The following is a 26,999-nucleotide window of genomic DNA, read 5'->3' as shown; positions in this document are numbered from 1 at the left end:
TGTCCTCACCATCCCATAGCTTTTTATTTTCTGGAGGCACACTGCCTGGGTTCAAATCCTGGCTCTCTTTCTTACTAGCAAGTGTGATTTGGAGTAAGTGCCTTCCCTCTGAGACTCATTTTTGTAATCTGTAAAATGGGTATAGTAATAATAGTACTACTTCTTAAGGCTGTTGTGAGGGCTGCTATTGTATGGAAAGTATTTGGAACTGTGCCTTACCCCTAACATGGATAGAGTAAGCTATATTGTTTTTGATTATTCATCCCCATTCCCTTGCAGATTAGCCAGTATACATTGCTGGTCTCTTCCCCCACCTCACAGGACTAGTACCTAGCCCATACTTCCTGCTCCTCTGCTCTCCCCTAGAGATTCTTTCCAGTCAAAAACGCAAAAGAAAGGGACACATTTGGCTCATTACCAGGCACTCAGAATTGAATTCGGTACCAGTTTAAACCATGTCAAACTGCCAGACTATTTCCCTAATCCCCAATCAAAAAGTGGAGGGTCATTTTGAAGCCCCAGGGCAGCGACCTGTGGCTCTGCAGGGACAGTCTGGCATTGAAGAAGCCTGACCTTAATAGCTACAGACTAGCCATGCCAATGAATTTTAGGGAATTTCTTGCCACATTAATCATCTTCAGAGTTTAGGAAACAGCCTTTCATTTGTCCATTCCCTCATGTCTGCAGGGTGAGTCTGTGGAGGATTTCAGTGTGTAAATTTTAACAGGAAGCACCTTAATGCATTCTGTCATAGGTCATCATCCAATCTTTCACAAAAAGTCCCCAAAAAATCATCTATTCAAAATCAATATTTTTCCCTTTTCTTATTTTTTCTAAATTACAACAATTTTTTTCTTTTTAATTTTATGTATGGGGTCCGTGACAATATGTGAAATAGGGTACAAAAATGAAAACGGAATCTCAAAGATTGCTCAGTAGAGGAGTGCTTTTCATTTGAAACAAAAATTAATTTTCTACATAGTTTTCTTTAGTTATGTAACAGAAATGTCACGAGTGTCTTCAGTTTCTGTTTCTGGCTGTGGATGGAAAACATTCCAGGCTTGTGTGATCTAAAAACTAGCCAGGGTAGTAACTTACTTTTTAAAAGACTATTGTCATTCACGAACCAGTAGGGCCTACAACTAGGAAGAAAAGTTTGTGTACTTTTTTTTTTAAAGGGACAAGAGCATTTTCTATATGAAGCATTTCTTTGCACAGCCTTTGAAGGATTAAATATATTGGATCTAAATTTTTCTTCTCTCTTTTTAAGACCTTTTAAGAGCAGTTTTGGGTTTACAACAAAATGGAGAGGAAGGCACAGAGATTTCCCATATATATATATATATATATATATATCTGCGCCCCCCCACACACACATAGCCTCTCCATTATCAGCATCACTCACCAGAGGGCACATTTGTTACCGAGGATGAACCTGCATTGGTGCATCATAGTCACCCAAAGTCCATAGTGTACCTTAGGGTTCAATCTTGCTGTTGCACATTCTGTGGGTTTGCACACATGTATAATGACATGTATACATGATTATAGTATCATGCAGAGTATTTTCACTGCCCTAAAAATCCTCTGTGCTTTGCCTATTCATCTCTCCTCCACTCCAACCTCTGGCAATCACTGATTTTTTTCCTATATTTTTACCTTTACTAAAATGTCATATAGTTGGAATCATACAGCATGTAGCCTTCGCAGATTGGCTTTTTTCACTTAAGAATATGCATTTAAGTTTCCTCCATGTCTTTTAATGGCTTGACAGCTCATTTTTAATTAGTGCTGAATAATATTCCACTGTCTCAATGTACCACAGTTTATTTATCTATTCACCTACTGAAGGACATCTTGGTTGCTTCCAAGCTCTGGCAATGGATGAATAAAGGTGCTATAAACATTCGTATGCAGGTTTTTGTGTGGACATAAGTTTTCACTCCTTTAGGTAAGTATCAAGGAGTGGGATTGCTGGATCATATGGTGAGAGTATGTTCGGTTTTGTAAGAAACCACCAAACTGTCTTCCAAAGTGGTGGTAGCATTTTGCATCCCCAGCAGCAGTGAATGAGAGTTCCTGCTGCTCCACATCCTCGCCAGCATTTGGTGTTGTCAGAGGTCCGGATTTTAGCCAATCTAATAGGTGTGTACTGGTATCTCATGGTTGTTTTCATTTACATTTTCCTGATGACATATGATGTGGAACATCTTTTCATATGTTTATTTACCTTCTGTGTATCTTTGGTGAGGAGTCTGTGACGGCCTTTGGCCCATGTTTTATTTGGGTTGTTTGTTTTCTTATTGTTGAATTGTAAGTGTTCTTTGTATATTTTGGATAACAGTCCTTTATCAGATGTATCTTTTACAAATATTTTCTTGCAGCCTGTGTCTTGTTTTCTTATTCTTTTCATATTGTCTTTTGCAGAGCAGAAGTTTTTAATTTTAATGAAGCCTAGCTTATTAATTATTTCTTTTATAAATCATACCTTTGGTGTCATAGCTAAAAAGTCATTATTCTACCCAAGTTCATCTAGGTTTTCTCCTATGTTATCTCCTAGGAGTTCTATAGTTTTGCATTTTACATTTAAGTCTGTGATCCTTTGTGAGTTTAGTTTTGTGATGAGTGTAAGATCTGTGACTAGATTCTTTTTTTTTCCATGTGGATGTCCAGTTGTTCCAGCACCATTTTTTGAAGACTGTCTTTGCTCCCTTATATGGCCTTTGCTCCTTTTTCAAAGATAGGCTGACTGTATTCATGGAAGTAGATCTGAGTTTTATAAAACCTGATTTGTAACAGAATCCCCTGGAGAATTGCTGTCAAAATGATGATTCCTAGGCCCTGGGCAAAGCCTTCTAAGTAGGATCCTCTGGGAGAAGGTTTGAGGAATCTGCATTTTAAATGACTACAGATGATTGTGAGGTAACAGGTCAAGGGTTTGGGACTCTTTACTCTTAGTTCATTTTTTAAATCGTTTCCCTTTTCTGCAGAACTTTTGCACAGCTCCCATTGTGGTTGATGATGTAAGGCTTGACTCTGTGTCTTCTGCCAGTTATTACAAAACAGAGTCCTTTGATAGCCTAGAAAAAAGTGTAATGAGCACATGCTATCTGTCTGCACTGTGCTAGGTGTCAGTGATCACTGGGGAAAGGTATGTGTAGAGGTTTTCGAAACAGGAAATAAGATACCAGTAGTACTGGTTATGGAACACATTTAAAGCCACACGGTGAAGTAAGACACTTAGAAAGCCAGTGTGTTCTGGAATACTGATCTGGCAGTGATTGGAGGGAACTAATAATGAAGGTCCAAGAGGTCAATCTGGAGAAGATATGAAGCCTGAAGTGATTAGGACATGAAACAGGGTGAGGGCAATGGGAATATTATAGGAGAGAATGCAACAAGCTTTGCAAAGGAAGAAATAACAGAATTTGTTACTAGAATGTAGGGAAAGGAGGGAGGAAAGGTGATTTCAAAAGCTCTAATCGAGGAGCCCAGAAAAAATGAGCTGTAACTGATGGAAATTGGAAGGTTAGAAGAAAAGGCAGTTTGTCAGGGGAGAGGGGACATATGTTTTGGATGTTTTGGAGGCAAGAGTGGAACACTCAGATGGAGCACTTAGAAATCTGGGACTGGATCCAAGGTGAGAGATCAGGATTAGGAATCCCCAGCATAGAAATTCTAGTCGAGAGATGGAAGTGATAAGCTGGGGGTGAACAGATGAGGGAGTTAGAAATAGAGAGGAATGTGCAGAGGGCTGAGGACTGAGTGGGAGCCCTCTGAGAAGAGGAGAAAGGAGAGGGACAAGACAAGAAAGCAAGGAAGGAGCAGACAGAGAGACCAGAGGAGAACCATGGACTTCAGCAGATGGGGCATTTTCAAGAAGTGCAAAATTTCTCATCCTGGCCTCATAACATCTTCTGTACAGAAGAGGAAAAAGAGTCAGGATCCCTATAGTTTCCATAGCTATTGAAAGTACCAATGTTCATCAAAAAGGAACATTCATTTCTACCTAGAGTATGAAATGGTGCCACATAAAATCGGGTTTAGGAAAAGCTATCTTACCATATTGCAAATACTGCTTTTCATGGACATCTTCAGTCGTTAAAAACAAACCTCTGCCTTTGTTTCTTGAATGCCTTGTTAAAAATAATGCAGAAGATTGTCTTGTTTTATCTTGTAGGCACAGCAGCCTGGGAAAAATTCTTCAATGTGAAGACATCTATACAGCAGGTCAACACATTGGTTGTTCCTTTGCTCTGACTAAGTTGAAGGATTCCAGTTTCGACCAACACAGTGTCCAAGTAATGGTCAAGGATAATGCAGGAAAAATTAGACCATCCTTCAATATAGTGCCTTTAACTTCTCATGGTAAGTTTGGGCAGTCCTCTATGACAGTTGGATAAAAGTATTATGTCTTTTGAGCAATCAACACAAATAATAAAAAATGATGATTTTGGTTTTAAGATCTTTCCAGAAAACACACACACACACACACACACACACACACACACACAAACGGCTGTGTTTATATTTCTTTGATCCTTTTTAAATAAGCAAGCTTGGGAATTCTATATTTATTGAGCACGTGCCACATGCTTTCTCCTTATTTACTTATGAGTACACTGAGACTGAAAGCAAGCAGTTAGTTTTAGAACCAAGATGTGAACCCAGGCTCTCTGACTCTTAAGATCTACTCTCTTTTACTTACAATATTTGACAGGTTGATGCTGCAGAATAAATATGATCAAATATAGCTCCTGAATAATCTACTTCTTAGTTTAAAAAAGCTTAGACTGGCGGTGGAGTGATCGGGGGTGATACTCAAACTACCTGCCATTCTGGGTGCCCAGGCACTGATCAATCAGAACAACCAGTGCAGCCAACTGTTAGCTATTAGAAAGAGCCCTCCACTTGAAAACAAAATATCTGTTTTAGGTCTTAGCTTCTTCATTTTGGAAAAGGCATATAAATTCTTTTAAAGTGTTTCCTTACCTATAAAACGGGGTACATAGTCCTTAACCTCAAAGGATTGTGCAGTTGACCCTTGAACATGAGTTGGAACTGTGTGGGTCCATTTATATACATGGATTTTTTTCAGTGAATCCATTTAGTACTATAAATGTATTTTCTCTTCCTTATAATTTTCTTAATAACATTTTCTTTCTCTGGCTGACTTTATTGTAAGAATATAATATAAAGTACATATGCAGAATATCCATTAGTCGACTATTTATGTTATCAGGAAGACTTCTGGTCAACAGTAGACTACCGTGTTTCCCCGCAAATAAGACCTAACCTGAAAATAAGCCCTTGCATGATTTTTCAGGATGACATCCCCTGAACATGAACCCTAATGCGTCTTTTGGAGCAAAAATTAATATAAGACCCGGTCTTATTTTCGGGGAAACACAGTAGTTGAGTTTTGGAGGAATCAAAAGTTATATGTGGGGGGCCAGCCCGGTGGCTCAGGTGGTTGGAGCTCCGTGCTCCTAACTCCGAAGGCTGCCGGTTCGATTCCCACATGGCCCAGTGGGCTCTCAACCACAAGGTTGCCGGTTCAACTCCCACAAGGGTTGGTGGGCTGCGCCTGCAACTAGCAACGGCAACTGTACCTGGAGCTCAGCTGTGTCCTCCACAACTAAGATTGAAAGGACAACTTGAAACTGAACCGCACCCGCCACAACTAAGATTGAAAGAACAACAACTTGATTTGGAAAAAAGTCCTGGAAGTGCACACTGTTCCCCAATAAAGTCCTGTTCCCCTTCCCCAATAAAATCTTTAAAAAAAAAAAAGTTATATGTGGATTTTCAACTGCACAGGAAGTTGGCTCCCCTAACCCGTTTTGTTCAAGGGTCAGCTGTAGTAAGGTCCAAATAATGTGAGGTGTATAAAAGTGTTTGTAAATCTCTAAAGCAGACTACTATAAGCATCATGTTTATTTATCTGTTATAATACCCCAATGGGAACTCAGATTCTGGCTAAGTGGTATACAGAAAATTTATAGGCAAATAATCATGAATTAACAGAGGCTCCCAAGTCTGTGGGCAGAGCACTGTCAGATTTACCGCCCCTTCAGATGGTCATGGAAGTGAATTCTAAGAGTGGACCAAAGGCAGCTTGGTTTGTAGGCCAAGGAAGTGAGGCCACAGTAACTTGCCAAGTAGGATAATCTGAAGCAAAGCCCATCTCTGTCTTCTCCCTTGCTTGGCAGGTTGTCCTCCATAGAATTTTTAAAGCTCATTTTGCTACTTTTCTTCCCAGAGATTAGTGGTGACATTAAGGGAGATCCTTCTCAGCTAGAAGATGACATCTTCAAGTTGTTTTCTGTTAATTATCTGTTCTCTTCTGTTGTGCAGTCTTAAGCATAGTTGACTCCTCCAAAACTAAATTGGCTAAGCTAATTTTTTTTTACTTTAAATTGTAGTTAGAGTCACATAACATTAAACTTACCGTCTTAAAAATTTTCAAGTGTACTGTTCAATAAAGTACATTCATATTGTTGTGCAGCAGATCTCTACAACTTTTTTTCATCTTGTAAAACCTAAAACACTAATTTCCCCCACCCCTCCCACAGCTCTTGATAACCATCCTCCTTCTTTCTGTTTCTTTGATTTTGACTACTTTAGATGCCTCACATGAGTGGAATCATATAGTACTTGTCCTTTTGTGATGGGCTTATTTCACAAGGACATGGATGTCCTTGAGGTTCATCCATGTTGTAGCATGTGACAGAGAGTAAACTAATATTTTAATTGTAGTTTTTGATTGGCACAAATGAGTGATAGTTGGGGAAAACCCCTGTACCTGGTGCCCCTCATTACCCATCAGGTGGAGGCACATCTGGACCCAAGCATTTCTTTTCTTTATTCTCTGTGTTGCAACTGGATGTCCTGATTATGCCCCAGCCATGTTCTAACCAGATGCAGGTCAGAATTCATGTCATTTGCCAGAAACCCAGAGATGTTCCTTAGATGCACTTTTCTAGGCAGTTTAAAAGAAGCTTCCTACATTAATTGTGGCGAATCAGAAATCGAGAACTGTATGTCTGGTCATGTAAAGCCATTAGAAGTATCAGCCCTATTTTGATTTAAATTTATGACCTTCGTTATCTCTGCCCATGTATGTATCTCTCCAATATAAACTCTGGAAGCTAATTTGTATTCTTCTATTTCTATCTTTCAGTGCAACCTGATCCTCCACATATTAAAAATCTCTTCTTTCAACATGGTGACTTATACGTACTAGGGAAGAATCCACAGAATTTTTATAGCAGATGCTTATCTTATGAAGTAGAATTCAATAACAGCCAAACTGAGACACATTATATTTTATCCGTAAGTTTTTTTTAAATCATTGTTTTTATTTGATATTTTTCTTTCACTTGAATTTCTTACGGTATAATAAATTGAAATATCCATGAAATTTAGCTCTTAGATTTTTCACATGATGATAATGAAATGTCCTGTCTGAAATAGGGTGGTGGAACATTTGAGGGTTTGTGGTAGTAATGACTGCAAGATTCAAGCTATACATTAATTCATTTGCTCAACAAATTTTTACTATGTGTCTGCCATGTGCCAGGCACATGACACCTGACAAAAAAAAATTTGTTTTTCCATGGAGCTTACCTACTAGAAGATAAGTATGTAAATGAGTAAGCTAATTTCAGAAAATGGATGTGAAGAAAATGAAACGGGGTGATATAGTAGAGTGAGGGGAGAGCTTGAGGGAATATTAGGCAGGGCAGTCATCCAAAGTGATGGCATTTGAGATGAGACCAGAATGATGAGAAGGAGCTAGCCATGTGAAGGTCTGGGAGTAGATGGGACAGCAAGTACAATGACTGTGGCATGTGGGAGAAGCAGAAAGGAGACTGGTGTGGCCTAAATACAATAGGAAAAGATGTCTGAGCAGGAGGCTGGGGTCAGATACGTGGAGGCTCTGGTATGGCCATTCAGTTTTCTTGCAGTTTGTGGCAACTGAAGTAGTCAAATTTGAGTAGTCAGTATCGATTGGATTATGTACAGTTTCACTATTTGGAATCTAATACAAAACATGCTTATTAGAGGTCCCTGTGGAGCATCGGGCATAACATCAGGGCATAAGTCTCATTATCACGCTTTAAAATTGAGGTCACAAACTGGGCCTCAAACATTTTTGTTTGGACCACAATCAAAGAAGGGTTTTGTTTGTTTGTTTGTTTATTAAATTTGAATTTTTGCCCAGATTTAAAACTGTGGTAGTACCTGAGGAGTGTAGTTTCCATAAGGTGGTGCCTCAAGGCCGTGGTGAGGGACTGTACCACTCACTTGTGTGACACCTGCCCCGGCCTTGTGTGCATTTGAGTTTTAGAGGTTAGAATGACCAAGTGTTTTATATTGGCTTTTAAAGGAGCACAGCATCACACATGTGGGCAAATTCCTTGGTTCAGTTGTCTTAGCTCATCATGGAAGTTTCAAAATACAGGCAGTCCCCGACTTACCATGATTCGACTTACAATATTTCGACTTTACGGTGGTGTGAAAGCGATATGCAATCAGTAGAAACTGTACTTCACATTTTGAATTTGATCTTTTCCTGGGCTAGTGATATGCGGTACGATACTCTCTTGTGTGTAATTAATTTTAGTTCAATGCTTCAAACATTCATCAGGCCCAGTGTGCTTTCAGCTGTGTACATTAATGGTAAGTAGCCATACAACCATTCTGTTTTGCACTTTCAGTACAGTAGTCAATAAATTACCTGAGATATTCAATACTTTATTATAAAAGAGACTTTGTGTTGGATGATTTTGCCCAACTGTAGGCTAATGTAAATGTTCTGAGCACGTTTAAGGTAGGCTAGGCTAAGCTATGGTGTTCAGTAGGTTAGGTGTATTAAATGCGTTTTCAACTTATGATATTTTCAACTTATGAGGGTTTTATCAGCATGTAACCCCATCATAAGTTGAGGAGCATCTGAACTTACTAAAATAAGCCAGTGTTGACAAGCTGTAACTCCAGAGAGAGTGATCAAGTCCACAGCTGAACAGAGCTCTTGAATCTGTTTCTGAAATAGAATAACCATTTTCCAAACCAGAAACCAGTGTCCCCATAGAATACCGCAAAGGGAAAAAGCAAAGGGCTTCCAAGTGGGGAAGGGGTGCAGCTTGGAATTCCAACTAAGAGAGCTATCAGAAAGCTGAAATATACTTGACTACTCCAGCCTTTACTGCTCTCTTTTGTCAAATCATGAGACACATGCTATTTGTATTACTCATTTAGCACTGAATTATGTCCTGCTAGTTACCCTCATCACATTTGTAGGCCTTTTCTCTATCTAAAAATATTAGCTCCTATAGGGAGGAGTTGAGTGGTGTTGACTTTTTGCTGTTTCTGCTATTAATACTGCTAACATGTGTTGAGCAATTACCATGTATTAGTATTTTAATAAACATTTCATCTGAATTGTCGCATATAGTCCTCATAGTAACCCTAAGGATATAGATCCTGTTATTTTGTCCCCATTTTACAGATGAGGAAACTCAGTCTCAGAGGTTACTCCTAAGATCACTTTTCTAGAAAGTGGTAGAATCAAGATTTCAGCAAAAGCCTAACTCCAAAGCTTTTCTTCTGAACCACTGGGAGCCATCTCAATTCTTGCTCTTAATAGTAACAGCCATCATTTATTGTTTATGATATGATATCTGTGTACTTTTTATACAGTGGCTCATAACAATTCACAAAATAGATTGAGAAACTAAGGCTCAGAGAAATTAACTAACTTACAGGCAATACAGCTAATAAAAGTTGGCCTGCGAGTATTAAACTTTGACCAAGAATACTTGCACAGTCATCATTTAATACATTTTTATTGAATTGAGTTCTTTTTTAAAAAAATTAAATTTCAGAACTGAAGAGAACACATGTACTATGGAATTTATCCACCTAAATCAGAACTGTAGTCTATGTGGAGTTAACTTTGTTTATACACTTGAGTTTAATGTTCTGTCTTCTAGCAGATGGTCACCAGCTGCTTCCTCTCCTAGAATGTCATCAGCTTTTTGTGTGTTCACTGATCTTGAGCTCTGTTCGTTAGACCCTTTTTTTGTCTTTTTCAAGACTTTTTGAGGAATCATTTTGCCTGGTGTTCCAGTTAAGAGGAGGAAGTAGGCTTGAACATGAACTGGTGACATCACATGGGGGCTGTGGTCAGAATCATAAAGGAATTACTTGTCTTTGACCAACCCCATCCCTGCAAACGATCTACTTGGTGCTCTGTGCCCTTGTTTGCCTTCTCTCACAGAGGTATCTGAGCAGCTGATAAACAACACAAGAGGATTTACATTTGAACAAGAGCCCAGAACCTTCAACACTGACATGATGATTTGCTGACGTTTGAATACACACACACACACATACACACACACACACACACACACACACGGTGCCAAAAAATGTATACACATTTTAAGAAAGGAAAACTGTATTAAAATCGTAATACTCAATTATACCAATAACAAAAGATGAATACAAGTCATGTTTGAGTTCTTCAATTACAAGAGGTGCTTAAAGTAGTTACCATCAGTGTAATTTTAATACAGTTTTTTCTTTCTTAAAATGTGTATATATTTTTTGGCACCCTCTGCGTGTGTGTGTGTGTGTGTGTGTATGTGTGTGTGTCTGGGAGATGGCCCAGGGGGTGGGGGACATCAGCCTGCAAGTTGATCCCTCAAGTATATTTTATTAGTTGACACTTGTGATTCTCCAGCAAGCCTCTGATTCCAAATGGCCAACAATGGGGTACAGTAGCCCCTAAGTGGCTTTTTCTCTGCCCCTATATGAAGTATTGATAGGATGGCCTTTCATCATTCAGTTGGCCTTTCAGCTCTTCACCAATGCTGGCAGGAACCATTTAGTGAATGACATTGAATGCCAAAATTCATAGCTATGTGTTCTGGTCTCTGTCCCACGTTTAAATATCTCTTTGATAGAAGTTGACTGTTTTTCCCAGCTTTATTGAGATATGATTTGACAAGTAAACGTTGTATATATTTATGTTGTATGGTGATTATTTTTAAGACATACAGGATGATTTAATATACATTTATATTGTGAAATGATTACCACAATCAAGTTAATTAACACATTCATCACCTCACATAATTACTTTTTTTCCTTCTTTTTTTTTGGTGTGGTGAGAACGTTTAACATCTACTCTCTTAGCAAATTTCAAGTACATAATACAGTATTAATAACTATAATCACAGGCTGGACATTAGATCCCCAGAACTTATAACTGAAAGTTTGTAGCCCTTAACCAACATCTTCCCATTTTCCCTATTACCTAGCATCTGGCAACCACCATTTAACTCTCTGCTTCTATGAATTTGACTTTTTTAGATTCCACATATAAGTGAAATCGTATAGTATTTGTCTGTCTTTGTCTGACTTATCTCACTTAGCATAATGCCCTCAACTTTCATCCATGTTGCAAACGGCAGGATTTCTTTCTTTCTCATGGCTGAATGATATTCCATGGTGTGTGTGTGTGTGTGTGTGTATGAATGCTATATCTTCTTTATCCATTCATCCATTGATGGATACTTAGGTTGTTTCCATATCTCGGCTATTGTAAATAATGCTTCAGTGAGCGTGGGAATGCATATCTCTTTGAGATCTTGATATCATTTCCTTTGGATTATTATACACAGAAGTGGGATTGCTGGATTATATACTAGTTCTATTTTTTAATTTTTTGATGAATCTCCATACTGTTTTCCGTAATGGCTGCACCATTTATGTTCCCACCAACAGTGTGCAACGGTTCCCTTTTCTTTACACCTTTGCCAGCATTTATTATGTCATATCTTTCTGATGATGGCCATTCTAACAGGTATGAGATGATATCTCATTGTGGTTTTGATTTACGTTTCCTGGACGATTAGTGATGTTGAACATCTTTTCATATAGCTGTTGGGCAGAAGTAGACTAAGCAACAGATTTTCATGTGTTGATTTTTTTACTTGATGTTGAAATATTTGCATTTCAGGAACTGATTATTCTCTTTACATCAGATAGCAAGTTATTTAAATTGTGCGGAGGAGAATTTTGCATTATACTTCCTTTTCTGTAACCCAGTTGTTTTTGATGTATTATACTCTCCAGAGGGGAGACTGGTCACTCTTTTTCTTTTAACTTTTAATTGGTGTATAGTGTACTGTAGAAAAATTGCACAAGTCTTTATGTAGATTTCAATGATTTTTCACGAGTGATTTTTCACAAATGATGTAACCGGCATCCCAGAAGCCCCATCATAATCACTTGGTCTCTACTCTCCCAAAAAGCAACTTATTATCCTGACTTCTAATCCCATAGGTTAGTTTTGTTGCCTCTTTTTAAATTTTATATAAATGAATTGTAGAGAATTTACTTTTTTGTGTGTCTGGCTTCTTTCATTCAGTGTTATGTTTCTGAGATTGACTGATATTGTTGCTTATAGTTATAGATGGTTCATTCGCATTGCATTCATTCCATCATGCCAACATATCACATTTGATTTCTCTGTCCTCCCATTGATGGACATTTGGATAGTTCTCAGTTTGGAGTTTTATGAATAGAGTTTTTATGAACATTGGCGTACTTGTCTCTTGGTACACATGTGCATACATTTTGTTTGGGCATATATGGGCCATAGGGTTACATCTGATTCTCTCTAGTAGATAACAGTTTTCCTAAGTGGCTGTGCCAGTTTACACCGAGAGCAGAAACAGAGTGCTAGATCCTTTACATCCTCACCAACACTTGGTATTGTATGGTAGGTGTGTGTATTATTTTCTTGTGGGTTTAATTTGCATTTCCCTGATGACTAATGAAGTTGAGCACTTTTTCATGTTTATTGGCAATTTGAATATCTTGTGAAATACCTGATAACGTCTTTTATCAGTTTTTCTATTGGATTGTCTGTCTTTTCCTTATTAATTTGTGGGATATATGTATATGTATGTATTATGTATAAATACAAATATATGTTATATAATATATACATGCAAGTCTTTTGTCAGAAATTGCAAATATCTTCTCACTCGATGGCTTACCTTTTTATTTCCTTAATAGGATATCTTTTAATGAACTGAAGTTTTTAATTTTAATATAGATGACATTTTAAAATTTTTTCCTTTATGGTTAATATTTTTTGGTCCTTTTAAATAAATTTTTTCCTGCTTCAAGATCATGAAGATGTTCTACGTTTTCATCTAAAAGCTTGCTGTATTTATGTATTTATTTTTCATTTATTTGAACTTCCACACTTTGATCTGTAATCCATCTGGAATTGACTTTGTAAATAGTGTGAGGTAGGGGTCAAGATTCTTTTTTTTTTTTCTTTCTCCCATATAGATAGATAATTGACTCAGCACAATTTATTTAAAAACCAACCTTTTATCACTGTACCTGGTTATCTTTTAATGGGATGAAAGGAAACCTTGTTAGAAATGGTTAAATGATGTGAAATATGGTCTTTTGAAATTTTTTAATTTATTCTTTTTTTTATATTTTCAAGGTTGAAGAACCCAAATGTGATAATTTAGAATTTGAGGGAAACCTGGAGGTCAGTAAATTCAACTTTAGCTATTTGGGCTTGAACTCATAAGAGTAATTGGGGGTGGGGCAGGGCAAGCATAGCCTAAATTGAAACTGCTTTGAGAAAAACAAACTAGTTTTTTCTGTGTGTTATTGCCAATTTTTTTTTCAGAAGTTAAAGTCAGAAAATTTGGATTATAGTCCAAGTCTTAATCATATACAGAATTTGGAAGATAATTATATTTAGGATTCAGAAGCAGAGAAGGAGAATAAATTGCTAATATGTCTTCTGTGTTTTTATTTTATATCTAAGGGTACAATTTGTTTCCGGGTCCCTGGTGTTTTTCCTGATACTTTGAACACAGTCAGAATAAGAGTCAAAACAAATAAGTTTTGCTATGAGGATGACAAACTCTGGAGTAATTGGAGTCCAGCAATGAGTATAGGTAAGAGAACAGGATTTCATTAAAATTTTTATTTATTTATTTATTGGGGTGACAATTGTTAGTAAAATTACATAGATTTCAGGTGTACAATTCTGTATTACATCATCTATAAATCCCATTGTGGGTTCACCACCCAGAGTCAGTTCTCCTTCCATCACCATGTTTGATCCCCTTACTCTCATCTGCCACCCCCACCGCCCTTACCCTCTGGTAACCACTAAATGATTGTCTGTGTCTATGAGTTTTTGTTTCTCATTTGTTTGTCTTGTTCTTTTGTTGTTTTTGGTTCATGTACCATATATCAGTGAAATCATATGGTCCTCTGCTTTTTCTGTCTGACTTATTTCTCTTAGCATTATACTCTCAAGATCCATTCATGCTGTCACAAATGTTCCTATATCATCTTTTCTTACCGCCAAATAGTATTCCATTGTGTATATATACCACAACTTCTTTATCCATTCGTCTATCAAAAGACATTTTGGTTGTTTCCATGTATGGCCACCGTAAACAAAGCTGCAGTGAACATTGGAGCACACGTGTCTCAATGTATAAATGACTTCAGATTTTTTGGGTAGATAACCAGGAGAGGGATTGCTGGGTCATATGGTAATTCTATTCGTAATTTTTTGAGAAACCTCCACACTGCCTTCCATAGCGGCTGCACCAGTCTGCCTTCCCACCAACAGTGTATGAGGGTTCCTTTCTCTCCACACCCTCTCCAACACTTGTTACTATGTGTCTTGTTGGTGATAGCCATTCTGACTGGGGTGAGATGATATCTCATTGTGATTTTTATTTGCATTTCTCTGATGATTAGTGATGTTGAGCATTTTTTCATATGTCTATTTGGATTTGTATGTCCTCTTTGGAGAAATGTCTCTTCAGGTTCTCTGCCCATTTTTCAATTTGATTATTTTTTTGTTGTTGAGTTCCATGAGTTCCTTGTATATTTTGGGTATTAGCCCCTTATCGGAGGCACTGTTTACAAAAATCTCCCATTCAGTTGGTTGCCTCTTTATTTTGTCGATGGTTTCTTTTGCTGTGCAGAACCTTTTAAGTTTCATATGGTCCCATTCGTTTATTTTAGGTTTTACTTCCCTTGCCTTTGGAGTCAATCTCATAAAAATGCTCTTTGAACCCAAGGTCCATAAGTTTAGTACCTATGTTTTATTCTATGCAGTTTATTGTGTCAGGTCTTATGCTTAAGTCTTTGATCCATTTTGAGTTAATTTTGGTACATGGTGACAGATAGCAATCAGTTTCATACTTTTGCACGTGGCTATCCAATGCTCCCAGTACCATTTATTGAAGAGGCTGTCTTTTCTCCATTGTACGTTTTTGCTTCTTTGTCAAAAATTATCTGTCCATATTTATGTGGTTTTATTTCTTGGTTCTGAATTCTATTCCATTGGCCTATGTGTCTGTTTTTCTGCCAGTACCATGCTGTTTTGATTATTGTAGCCCTGTAGTACAAGCTAAAGTCAGGGAGTGTGATACCTCCAGTATTGTTCTTTTTTCTTAAGATTGCTTTGGCTATTTGGGGTCTTTTCTGGTTCCAAACAAATCTGATGCTTTTGTTCTATTTCTTTAAAAAATGCCATTGGGATTTTGATGGGGATTGCATTAAATCTGTATGTTGCTTTGGGTAATGTGGCCATTTTAACTATGTTGATTCTTCCAATCCATGAGCATGGAATGTCTTTCCATTTCTTTCTGTCTTCTTCAGTTTCTTTAAAAAATGTCTTATAATTTTCAGTACATAGGTCTTTCACATCCTTGCGGAAGTTTATTCCTAGTATTTTATTCTTTTTTTGCAACTGCCAAAGGAATTGTTTTTTATTTCAATTTCTTTTTCTGAGATTTCATTGTTAGCATATCGGAATGCAGTGGACTTTTCTACGTTGAATTCGTAGCCGGCAACTTTATTGTATTCGTTGATTGTTTCTACGAGTTTTCTGGTGGAGTCTTTAGGGTTTTGTATATGTAGCATCATGTCATCTGCAAAAAGTTGCAATCTGACTTCTTCATTCCCAATTTGGATGCCTTCTATTTCTTTCTCCTGCTGGATTGCTCTGGCTAGGACTTCCAATACTGTGTTGAAAAGCAGAGTTGATTGGGGACAGCCAAGTCCTGTTCCTGAATTTCGAGCAAAAGGCTTCAGTTTTTCACTGTGAAGTATGAGATCAGCTGAGGGTTTGTCATATGTAGCCTTTATTATGTTGAGATGTTTTCCTTATATATCTATTTTGTTAAGTGTTTTAATCATAAATGGATGTTATATCTCGTCAAACGCTTTTTCTGCATCTATTGATATAATCATGATTTTTGTCCTTTATCTTGTTTCTGTGGTGTATCACGTTGATTGATTTGCGTATGTTGAACCTGCCTTGTGCCCTGAGGATGAACCCCACTTGATCGTGATGTGTAATCTTTTCAATGCTTTGTTGCATTCGATTGGCTAGAATTTTGTTTAGGATTTTTGCATCTGTATTCATCAGAGATATTGGTCTGTAGTTCTCTTTTTGTGTTGTCCTTACCAGGTTTTGGTATCAGGGTAATGTTGGCCTCATAAAATGAGTTATAGAGTACTGTCTCTTCTTCAATTTTTTGGAAGAGTTTGAGCAGGATTGGTATTAGATCCTCTTTGAAGGTTTGGTAGAATTCACTAGTGAAGCCATCTGGTCCCGGACTTTTGCTTTTGGGAAGGTTTTGGATGACTGATTCAATTTTGTTACTGGTGATCGGTCTGTTCAGATTTTCCAATTCTTCATGGTTCAGCCTAGGAAGGCTATATTTTTCTAAGAACGTGTCCATTTCTTCTAGGTTATTGAATTTGGTGGCATATACTCCTTCATAGTATTCTTGGATGATCCTTTGTATTTCTGTGGCATCCGTGATAACTTCCCCTTTTTTATTTCTGATTTTGTTTATTAGTGTCTTCTCTCTTTTTATCTTAGTGAGCCTAGCCAAGGGTTTGTCAATTTTGTTAATCTTTTCAGAGAACCAGCTCTTTGTCACATTCATTTTTTCTATAGTCTTTTGGTTCTCTATTTCTTTTAGTTCTGCTCTGATTTTTATGATTTCCTTTCTTCTGCTCATCTTGGGTTTCATTTGTTCTTCTTTTCCTAGTTCTTTAAGGTGTACCGTGAGATTATTTATTTGGGATTTTTCTTGTTTCTTGAGATAGGTCTATAATGATATAAATTTCCCTCTTAAAACTGCTTTCGCTGCATCCCCAAAATTTGGTCATACGTATTTCCATTGTCATTTGTTTCTATGTATCTTTTGATCTCTCCTCTAATTTCTTCTTTGACCTGGTCGTTCTTTAAAAGTATGTTGTTCAATCTCCATGTATTTGTGTTTTTTCTGCTTTCTTTTTGCAGTTGATATCCAATTTCAAAGCCTTGTGATCAGAGAATATGCTTGGTATGATTTCAATCTTGTTAAATTTTCTGAGGTTAGTTTTATGTCCCAATATATGGTCTATCCTTGAGAATGTTCCATGTACACTAGAAAAAAATTTATAGTCTGACGTTTTAGGATGAAGTGCTCTATATCTGTCAAGTACGTCCATTTCATCTAATGTGTCATTTAGAGCTGCTGTTTCTTTATTTATTTTCTGTTTGGATGATCTATCCATAGCTGTCAATAACGTATTTAGGTCCCCTAGTATAATTGTGTTTTGGTCAATTTCTCCCTTTAGTTCTGTTACTAGTTGCTTGGTATATTTCAGTGCTCTCTGATTGGGGGCAGAAATATTGATGACTGTTATGTCTTCTTGTTGTATAGTCCCCTCTACCATTATGAAATGTCCATCTTTGTCTCTTGTTACCTTTTTCACCCTGAAGTCTGTTTCATCTGATATCAGTAGAGCTACACCTGATTTTGTCTGGGTGTCATTTGGTTGGGGTGTCAATTTCCACCCTTTCACTTTGAGTATATGCTTGTCCTTGGAGCTGAGATGTGTCTCTTGGACACAGCATATGGTTGAGTTTAGTTTTTTGATCCAACCTGCTACTGTGTGACTTTTTATTGTTGAGTTCAGTCCATTTACATTTAGGGTGATTATTGATATGTGAGTATTTCCTGTCATTCTATCTTTAGTTTTCTGGTAAGGCTGTGTGTCCATTGTTTCTTTGCCTTTTTGTTGTTTATTATTTCTGTGTGGTGGTATTCTATGCTGTTTCCCTTTGTTTCTTCTTTTATTATAGTATATATTTCAGTTCTGGATTTGTTTTTGAGTGGTTACCCTTAAATTTATGTAAAAGAAAGTTTGATATTTAGAGTATTCCATTTTCTTCTGCATGTTTACTTTGTCCATTCCCATATTCCGGTTCAGGCCTTTACTCTCCCCCTTTTTATGTTTTGTTTGCCACAAATTGTCCCTGTTGGTGGTGGTCGAATACCCTCCTTTAGTATTTCTTGTAGTGTAGGTCATGTATTAGAAAATGCCCTCAGCTTCTGTATGTCTGGAAGGGTCTTTATTCCTCCTTCATATCTAAAGGATATCTTTGCTGGGTATATTATTGTTGGCTCATAATTTCTCTCTTTCAATAGTTTGAATATTTGGTTCCACTCCCTCCTGGCTTGTAGAGTTTCTGCTGAGAAATCTGATCATAATCTAATGGGCTTTCCTTTGTAGGTTACTGTCTTCTTTTCTCTGGCTGCCTTGAGGATTCTTTCTTTGTCATTGATTTTAGAGAGCTTCGGTACAATGTGCCTTGGAGAAGGCCTGTTGGGGTAATTAGGTGTTCTATTTGCTTCTTGGATTCGAGGATCCGGTTATGTCCACAGGTTTGCGAAGTTCTCGTCGATGATTTGTTTGAATATATTCTCTGTTCCCTTCTTTCTTTCTTATCCTTCTGGTATGCCCATTATTCTTATTTTGCTCTTTCTGATGGAGTCACAAAGTTCTTGTAGAGTTCTTTCATTTCTTTTAAGTCTCAAGTCCCTCTCTTCTTGCATCTGTGTCATTTCCATATTTCTATCTTCAATGTCACTGATTCTTTCCTCCATCTGGTCAACTCTACTACCTAAGCTGGCTATTTCATTCTTCATTTCTTCTATTGATTTCTTAATCTCCAGAAATTATATTTGGTTCTTGTTTAAAATTTCAATCTCTTTGGTAAAATGTTCGTGTTGTTCTTTGATTGTGTTTCTGAGTTCATTAAACTGCCATTTTGTGTTTTCTTGCATCTCGTTGAGTGTTTTTCAGAACTGCAATCTTGAATTCTCTGTCATTTATGTCACATATGTCCATATCTTTAAGTTCCTTTTCTGGAGACTTTTCACTTTCTTTCTGAGCCGTCTTGTTGCCTTGGTTATTCATGGCAATTAATGATTTGTTATTTCTCTTCTTAGTCATCGACAGGAGTGGCTTCTGCAACAGGTTGATAGGAAGAGGTCTTTCTTTTGTTTTCCAGTACATGTTTGTAGAATGTTTTATTTTCTCTCCGACTGCAGCCTTTTATTTCTCTCACATGGTAGTGTTATGTTTTCTCTGCACTATTCCAACTTCTCTCTCGATTGGGGGATTCCCTGGAAGGCAGGCTTCTCCTCTGTTAACAGTTCGCCTGGGTCATAGGGCACCGCGTCTGTATGGGGATGCGAAGAGCTTTTGAAGTTCCAAAGCTCTTCCTGCACCAGATTCAGAGCCGGTGTGTTTCAGCAGTTCTGTTTACTCCTGCAGGGATCCACCCAGATAGGTGGGGCCAGGGGCAGGGTGAGTTGTGAGAATTGGTCTAAAGCAGTGGCAGCAACCACCAGCACAGCCAGTCCTGCTTCCACAGCTCCTTCCAATTTTCTGGAACTAGGTGGGCTGCAAATCTGTGTCTGTGGATCACCATTCTCAGAACTACATATATTCTGTTCTTTTGATCTGACACTGCTACTGTTCTGCGTCTAGCACCTCGCTTCTGGTGGGGGCGGGGCTAGCTCTGGGAGGGTAGGGTGTGGGCGGCCAGTCTCAGTGCCTAAAGCTTCCATTCTCTGCTTGCCAGTGAGGGCTTAAACCGCCATTTTCAGCCTTCTTCCCTCAGTCGTTGCTCTGAGGTCTCTGCCATGAGCGTTGGGTTCAGCTGTGTTATATGCTGTCCCCTCAGCCCTGTGGGCCATAAGCAGAGCCCTAACAATCCGAGTTCTTCCCTCTCCCGCAGCTGCGGTAGTTCCGGGATGCAGCGAGCTCGGAGCACTGAGCTAGATCTGCGTCCTGTGCCTGCGCAGCCCCGTCTCTGCACTTCTCCCTTCCCTGCTCCCCTACTCGCGCAATTTGCCCACCTTTCGGTGAATTCAGTAGTGGGTCTCTTCGTCCTCCCTGTCTGCTGTGCAGGGAGTCCTTTGTGGAGTTATAGTTGTTCGATTTGTTGTAAATTCCAGGGGAGATTTCCGGAGGCTCACCTCACGCCTCCCATTTTGATGACCCATTCGAGTTTTCATTTCTTTTAACTCTGTTTTCTCTCTCTTCTTTTTTCTGTGTCATTTCCAGATTTCTGTCTTCAGTGTCTCCGGTTCTTTCTTCCGTCTGGTCAGCTCCAGTACTGAAGCTGGCTCTTACGTTCTTCATTTCTTTGTTTTCTTTTTTTTGAATTCTTAATCCCAAAAAATTCTGTTTGGTTCCGTTTTAAAGTTCAGTCTCTTTGGTAAAATGTTTATTTCATTCTCTGATTGTGTTTCTGCATTCATTAAACTGCCTGTCTGTGTTTTCTTGCTTTTTATTGAGTTTTTTCAGAACTGCAATCTTTAGTGCTCTCTCATTTAAATCACATATTTCCATGTCTTTAAGGTCATTTTCTGGAGACTTTTTGTTTTCTTTCTGAGCTGCCTTGTTACCTTCGTTATTCATGACAATTAGTGTATTATTATTTCTCTTCCTAGGCATCTACAGGAGTAGGGTCTGTACTAGGTTGGTAGGAAGATGTCTTTCATTTGCTTTACTGTAGGTGTTGGTAGAATGCTTTATTTTCTTTTAAGCTGCAGTATTTAATTATCTCTCTCACTCTGTAGTGCTGTATTTTCTCTGTACTGTTCGGGCTTCTCACTCATTGCAGGGATTCCCTGGCAGGTGGGCTTTTCCTCTGTGAGCTGATTGCCTGCGTCTTATTCACCACCTCCATTGGCAGATGTGGAGAGCTTCTGAAGTTCTGAAGCTCTTCTTGCACCAGATTCAGGGCCTGTATGTTTCAGCAGCTCTGTTTGTCCCTGCAGGGATCCACCCAGATAGGTGGGGGTAGGGACAGGGTGGGTTGTGAGAGGTGGCCCAGAGCAATGGCGGCAACCACCAGCACTGCCTGTCCTGCACCCAGGGCTCCCTGCCCTTCACCAGAACTAGTTGGGCTGCCAGTCCGTGGCTGTGGGCTGCAGTTCTCAGAACTGCAAATGTTCTGTTGTTTTGATCTGAAGCGGCTACTGTTCTGCTTCTAGCACTGGGAGAGTGAGGGCGGGTCGAGAGGGTCAGCTAGGTTCCATACCTAAGCCTTCCATCCTCTCCTCAGCAGTGAGGGCTTAAACTGCATTTTCACCCTTCTTCCTTCAGTCTTTACTCCAAGTTCTCAGCCGTGAGTGTTGTGTTCAGCCGTGTTATATTCTGATCCCACAGGCGGGACTCTGGGCCGTGAGGGGAGCTCTAGCATATGGAGTTATTCTCTCTCCTGTGACTGTGGTAGCTGTGGCGTGCAGGGAGCTGGGAGCTCCGAGCTCAGGTCTGCGTCCTGCACCTGAGCAGCACTCGTCTCTGTGCTTCCCTCCTCCTCCTCCTCCTACTTGTCCCCTCTTCTCCTAATTTGCCCGTCTTTACATGATGTCAGTTGTGCGTCTCTTAATCGTGCCTGTCTGCTGCACAGGGAGTCCTTTGTGGAATTATAGTTGTTCAATTTGTTGTAAATTTCAGAGGAGATTTCAAGAGGCTCACCTCATGCCGCCATTTCTAAGATGTCCGCTATTGAATTCTTTACAAATGAGTCAATTAGTCCAGCTCACCCTCAAGGGGAGGGGATCACGGAAGCATGTGAATATCAGGAAGCAGGGATCATTTGGTGTCATCTTAGAGGCTGCCTACCATAATGATGCTAGGCTCTGATGACACTTTCTGGATGTAAATGCCCCAGTGAAAAGTGAATAAGTAGACATAGGACATTCCATGTGTTAGGTGTAGCAAAGTAGTTAATGAAAGACTTTGGAAGTAGTGCTGGATGTAAGGTTTGACTTCATCACTTACTACACCCTTCTGGACAAGTCAGTAAACTGCTCTGAGCCTTATCCTTCTCATCTGTATAAATGGGAGATAATATTATCTATCTCCATAGCATATATATGTATGTAAAAGCACCTAGTATGGTATCAGACATAATAGTAGGTGCTCAATTAAAAATAGTAGTGATAGTTGTTAGGATTATTTCAAGTGTTCTAATAGTATTAAGTAACCAAAAAGAAAACTTAGTCACTGTTAATGAGATGACATATTTAGCACATATAACATCTTTGTTAATAGTGTCTGAAACCAGTGAAGATATCCTGGTTTCAGAAAGTCTTTAAAATGTTTATTCATCCATGGAATTTTAGGCACCAGAGCAGGTCTTTTTTTTTTTTTTCATTATTAAGATAACATTACATAAGATCATTGAAGAGTTTTGGAAAATAGGTTGGGGTAGAGGGCAGAAATATCTGTGATCTCACTAATCTAATAGAGCTGCTGCTTGGTTTATTTGTAAAAGGATTTTATTTCTCATATCTTTTTGTTTGCTTTCCATTTTCCAGGTAAGAAGGCCAATCCGACATTCTACATAACCATGTTACTCATCATTCCAGTAATCGTTGCAGGTGCAATCATAGTCCTTCTTCTTTATTTAAAAAGGTGAGGCCGCTGCCCAGGCAGGCTTGACACTTTCTGCTAGCCTGATTGCTATGGTTATTTCGGCTACAACTGGCTTTTGGTAGTATGGCATAGCAAAGAAGTATGTTTGTGCCCATTTTTTGGTGCAGAAAGTATTGGATTTGTTTCCCAAGGCCATGCTTAGCTACTGTTCTCTTTGCATGTGTTTAGAATTGTTAATAGGACCATTGTTCCTTCTACTCTTTAAAATGCTTAATTTATCGACAGTTAGTTGCTAGCTGTTGGAATAAAGTTTTAGAAATGGAGACCATTACTAATTAAATGACTTGTCTGGTATGAATGCAAAGCAGCTTGCTACTTAATGCTGGAAAGAGTGCTTCACCACGTTATCTGTAATATACAGTACTCCTTCCTTGAGAATGTTTTACTTTTTCTGTCTCACCATATGGGCTAGTCTAGTGCTATTATTTGCTCTTTCAGTAAATACCTATGGTTGGAATAAGGTTATTAAGCTGGGTCTAGAACCAGTATTTTATCATTATATCAATAGTCATTCAACGTACATTTATTGAATGCCTGTTTATGTGCCAGTCACTGTCCTAATTGCTGGCATAGCAGTGACAGGACAGAGTTCTAGTGGGAGGGATCTATATCCACATCTCCATAGCTACCTGTATTTATAAAACAAAAATAAATATTACGACTTCACATAGTGTACAGTAAAGTTGTTGGGGGTGTTGGGGAGAAAGTCTAGGAAGTGATATGTGGCTCATCCTACATATGATGGCCAGGGAAGGCCTCTCTGAGTAAGTGACATATGAGGAGAGACTTGAAATAAAGGCGTGAGATATTCAGGTATTCAGAGAAAGAGCATCCCAGGCCAAGGGAACAGTAAATGCAAAGCTCCAAGTGTGTCTTATTGAAGTAGAGTGTGCAAGGGAGAGAGTGCCAGGAGATGAATCTGGAGAGGTTAGCAGGACCGGATCATGTAGGCCATGGCAAGGAACTGAGATTTTTATCCTAAGCATGATGGAGAGTTTTAAGCAGGGGGGGGACGGAATCTGATTTATGATCATGAAAGATCATTGTGGTTGCTGAGTGAAGAATGGGCAAGAATGGAAATAGGTACATTAGTTTAAGAGACAGTACAGTATCTGGGAGTGGGTGGGTGGTAGAAGATGAGAGTGGCCTAGGCTAGGTGGTTGGCAGTGGAGGTAGTAAGAAGTCGTCTGTGTGAGATATATTTTGAAGATAGAATTGATAGCACTAGCAGATGGCTGCTTCTCTGTGAAGGTGTGGGGGAAATTGAGGATTCAACGATAACTCTTAGATTTTTGTCTTCAGCAATTGAGTGAATGCTGGGACCATTTACTGAGGTCGGGGGAGACTGAGGAGAACAGATTTTTGTGTAAAGGTGAGAACATGATAAGCTTGAGACTCCTGTTAGATGTTCAAGTAGAGATGTGAATGGGTAGTTGTATACATGAATCTGGAGTTTAAGGGAGAGGTCTGGGCTGGAGATAGAATTTTGGGAGTCCTCAGCGTGTAAATGGATTTAAAGCTCCAAAAAGGGAAGAGATCGCTCATAAAGTGTGTGAGATAAAGAGGACAAAAGGCTGAACCCCGGAGCACACCACTGTGTAGAGACCTAGGAGATGAGGTAGGTCCACCAAAGGGTTCTATAAGATGCAAAATTAGAGGAGAGAAGTAAGAAAAAGAAAGAAAAATAGGAATGTACCCTGTTCTCAGATTATTTTTTTCAAAATTATAAACAGTAGGCTCCCATCTGGTCTGTGATAACTAAAGCATTATTATTGTTCAAATGAAGAGTATCACACACACAGTCATAATTATGTGAGGTGATGGATGTGTTAATTAGCTTGATTGTGGTAATCATTTCATGATATATACATAGCAAATCATCACATTGTATACCTCAAATACATACAATTTTATTTGTAAAGTATATCTCAGTAAAGCTGGAAACATTTTTTTAAATGAAAGCGTGTAAGTGGCCTACTTGTCCTGATGGCCCTTTTGCTCCACACAGACTTTATACTCTTTGGACATCGATTTCTCAGCTTGTTTTAGAAATTTCTTCATAACTGCTGTCACTAAAAATGACTTATTGTACCATGTGTCTTGTTCAAGCCTCCTTTCAATATGGCTGTATTTAAGTGGGATGTTCCTATTGGGTGGAAGATTTGATTAAAAATGTCTCTGTTTTCTCAAAGGCTCAAGATCATTATATTCCCTCCGATTCCTGATCCTGGCAAGATTTTTAAAGAAATGTTTGGAGACCAGAATGATGATACCCTGGTAAGCACTGACTCTGTGAGACTAAAAAAAAATTGATTTTTTGGAGGCTTTGGAATTTATTAAAAATTTGGTAAAATATACATAACATAATATTTACCATTTAAACCGTTTTAAGTGTACAGTTCAATGGCATTAAGTACATTTATAATGTGCAAATATCATCACTATTTCTAGAAAGTTTTAATCTAAACAGAAACAATAACTCCCCGTTCTCCCCAGCCTCTGGTAATCTCTGTTCTACTTTCTGTCTCTCTGAATTTGCCTGTTTAGAGAGAATCCTAATTATAAGTGGAATCCTACAAAATGTATCTTTTTGTGTTTGGCTGCTTTCACTTAGCGTAATGTTTTCAGTGTTCATCCATGTTGTAACATATGACAGAATTTCATTTCAAAATTGGTTCTTTGAAACTACATTTTATCTAAAAGATTAAAGAAGACCTGATTGAAAATGTTGTATCCCAGGCTAAGCATAGCTTTTAAGAACTTCGTCCATTTCGTATGTCTGGGCTTCATTCTCTCTCTGGGGTAGGGAACATATTTGATGCAAACATGCAGGGGAGGAGCCTGCTTTATGAAAATAACCTAATAGGCAAGGCTTCTGACTCTTGGATGACTTTTACAACTTGATTTGGGGAAACAAAAAGAGAGGGGTAACTATAGCAATAGATTTTGTTCATGTTATTGCCTGGAAAGCTGGCCTCTGAATTCATGGAAGTAAAATAAACCCACCCCAACTGTTATAGTTAGTTTGCTACAGACTCTCATGCTAGAATTTGTGGTTGGAAAACCTAAGACTTTGTGGGAACAAAGGAATTTGAAGTTTCCCTGATAGATACATTTACTCATAAAATAATAAAGACATTAAATGAAATGAATATCAGTATTATTGTATATATCTTAAATTAATGATAACAGGCATAGGATAGTTAATTTAGGGAAGTAGTTCAGCATAGTAGATAATAGCCTGGGCTCTGGAGTCAGACTGTCTGGATTCAGATCTCTGCTGTGTCATTTACCATCTATTTGACCTTCAGTAACTTCCTTAATCTCTCTGTGCCTCAGTTTTCCCATTTGTTAACTGCAGGTAATGATAGCATATGTCTCATAGTGTTGTTATGTGGATTAAATTCATTTAATACATAAAAACTGCTTAGTGTACCAGGCATATTATAGGTGTTTAATATCATGTTTCCCCAAAAATAAGACCTAGCCGGACCATCAGCTCCAATGCATCTTTTGGAGCAAAAATTAATATAAGTCTCGATATTATATTATTATATTATATTGTATTGTTTGTTTTGTATTGTATTATATTATATTATAAATTATATTATATAAGACCCGGTCTTACATTATAGTAAAATAAGACCGGGTCTTATATTAATTTTTGCTCCATGAGATGCATTAGAGCTGATGGTCTGGCTAGGTCTTATTTTCGGGGAAACACGTTAAGTGTTAGTGATTAGTATTACTATTAATATTACTTTCTACTTATCTTTAAGCCCCAAACAATTCTTATAATGATTCATATGGATCATTTTTTCACCAAGTCATGGTCACAGACAGTGGGTATCTGCCAGACCCTGGGGGATAGGGCACGACTAGGCAGTAGTCAGCTCCATGAGAAGGAGATAGTACACTGTAAGTGAGGTGAATATGGCAACCAGTAGTTCTTTAAGTTTAGTTGAGTCACAATCAATTGGAATGCTTGTACAAATGTAGAATCCTGGGCTCTAGCTCCAGAAATTCTGATTTGGCAGTTCTAGGATGGGGCCCAGGGGTCTGCATGTTTAACAGGAGCCCACAGGTGATTCCTATCCTGACATGATAGTCTGTGGACCTGA

At 38.4% G+C, this 26,999-nt stretch overlaps 1 protein-coding gene across 1 annotated transcript in view; it reads left to right on the top strand.

The window, feature by feature from the left end:
* Nucleotides 1-26,999, top strand: part of IL13RA1 (interleukin 13 receptor subunit alpha 1) — a 58,358-nt gene that overhangs the window by 20,344 nt on the left and 11,015 nt on the right. Inside the window, exons 5-10 of the mRNA XM_033113950.1 lie at nt 4,181-4,368; nt 7,184-7,335; nt 13,541-13,588; nt 13,874-14,006; nt 22,761-22,857; nt 25,071-25,155. Of these exons, the coding sequence (XP_032969841.1) occupies nt 4,181-4,368; nt 7,184-7,335; nt 13,541-13,588; nt 13,874-14,006; nt 22,761-22,857; nt 25,071-25,155 (703 nt within the window). The remainder of the gene's footprint in view (nt 1-4,180; nt 4,369-7,183; nt 7,336-13,540; nt 13,589-13,873; nt 14,007-22,760; nt 22,858-25,070; nt 25,156-26,999) is intronic.

This window comes from Rhinolophus ferrumequinum, chromosome X (genome assembly GCF_004115265.2).
Source record: "Rhinolophus ferrumequinum isolate MPI-CBG mRhiFer1 chromosome X, mRhiFer1_v1.p, whole genome shotgun sequence".
Classification (NCBI taxonomy): Eukaryota; Metazoa; Chordata; class Mammalia; order Chiroptera; family Rhinolophidae; genus Rhinolophus; species Rhinolophus ferrumequinum.
This window is presented reverse-complemented; position numbering and strand designations above follow the sequence as displayed.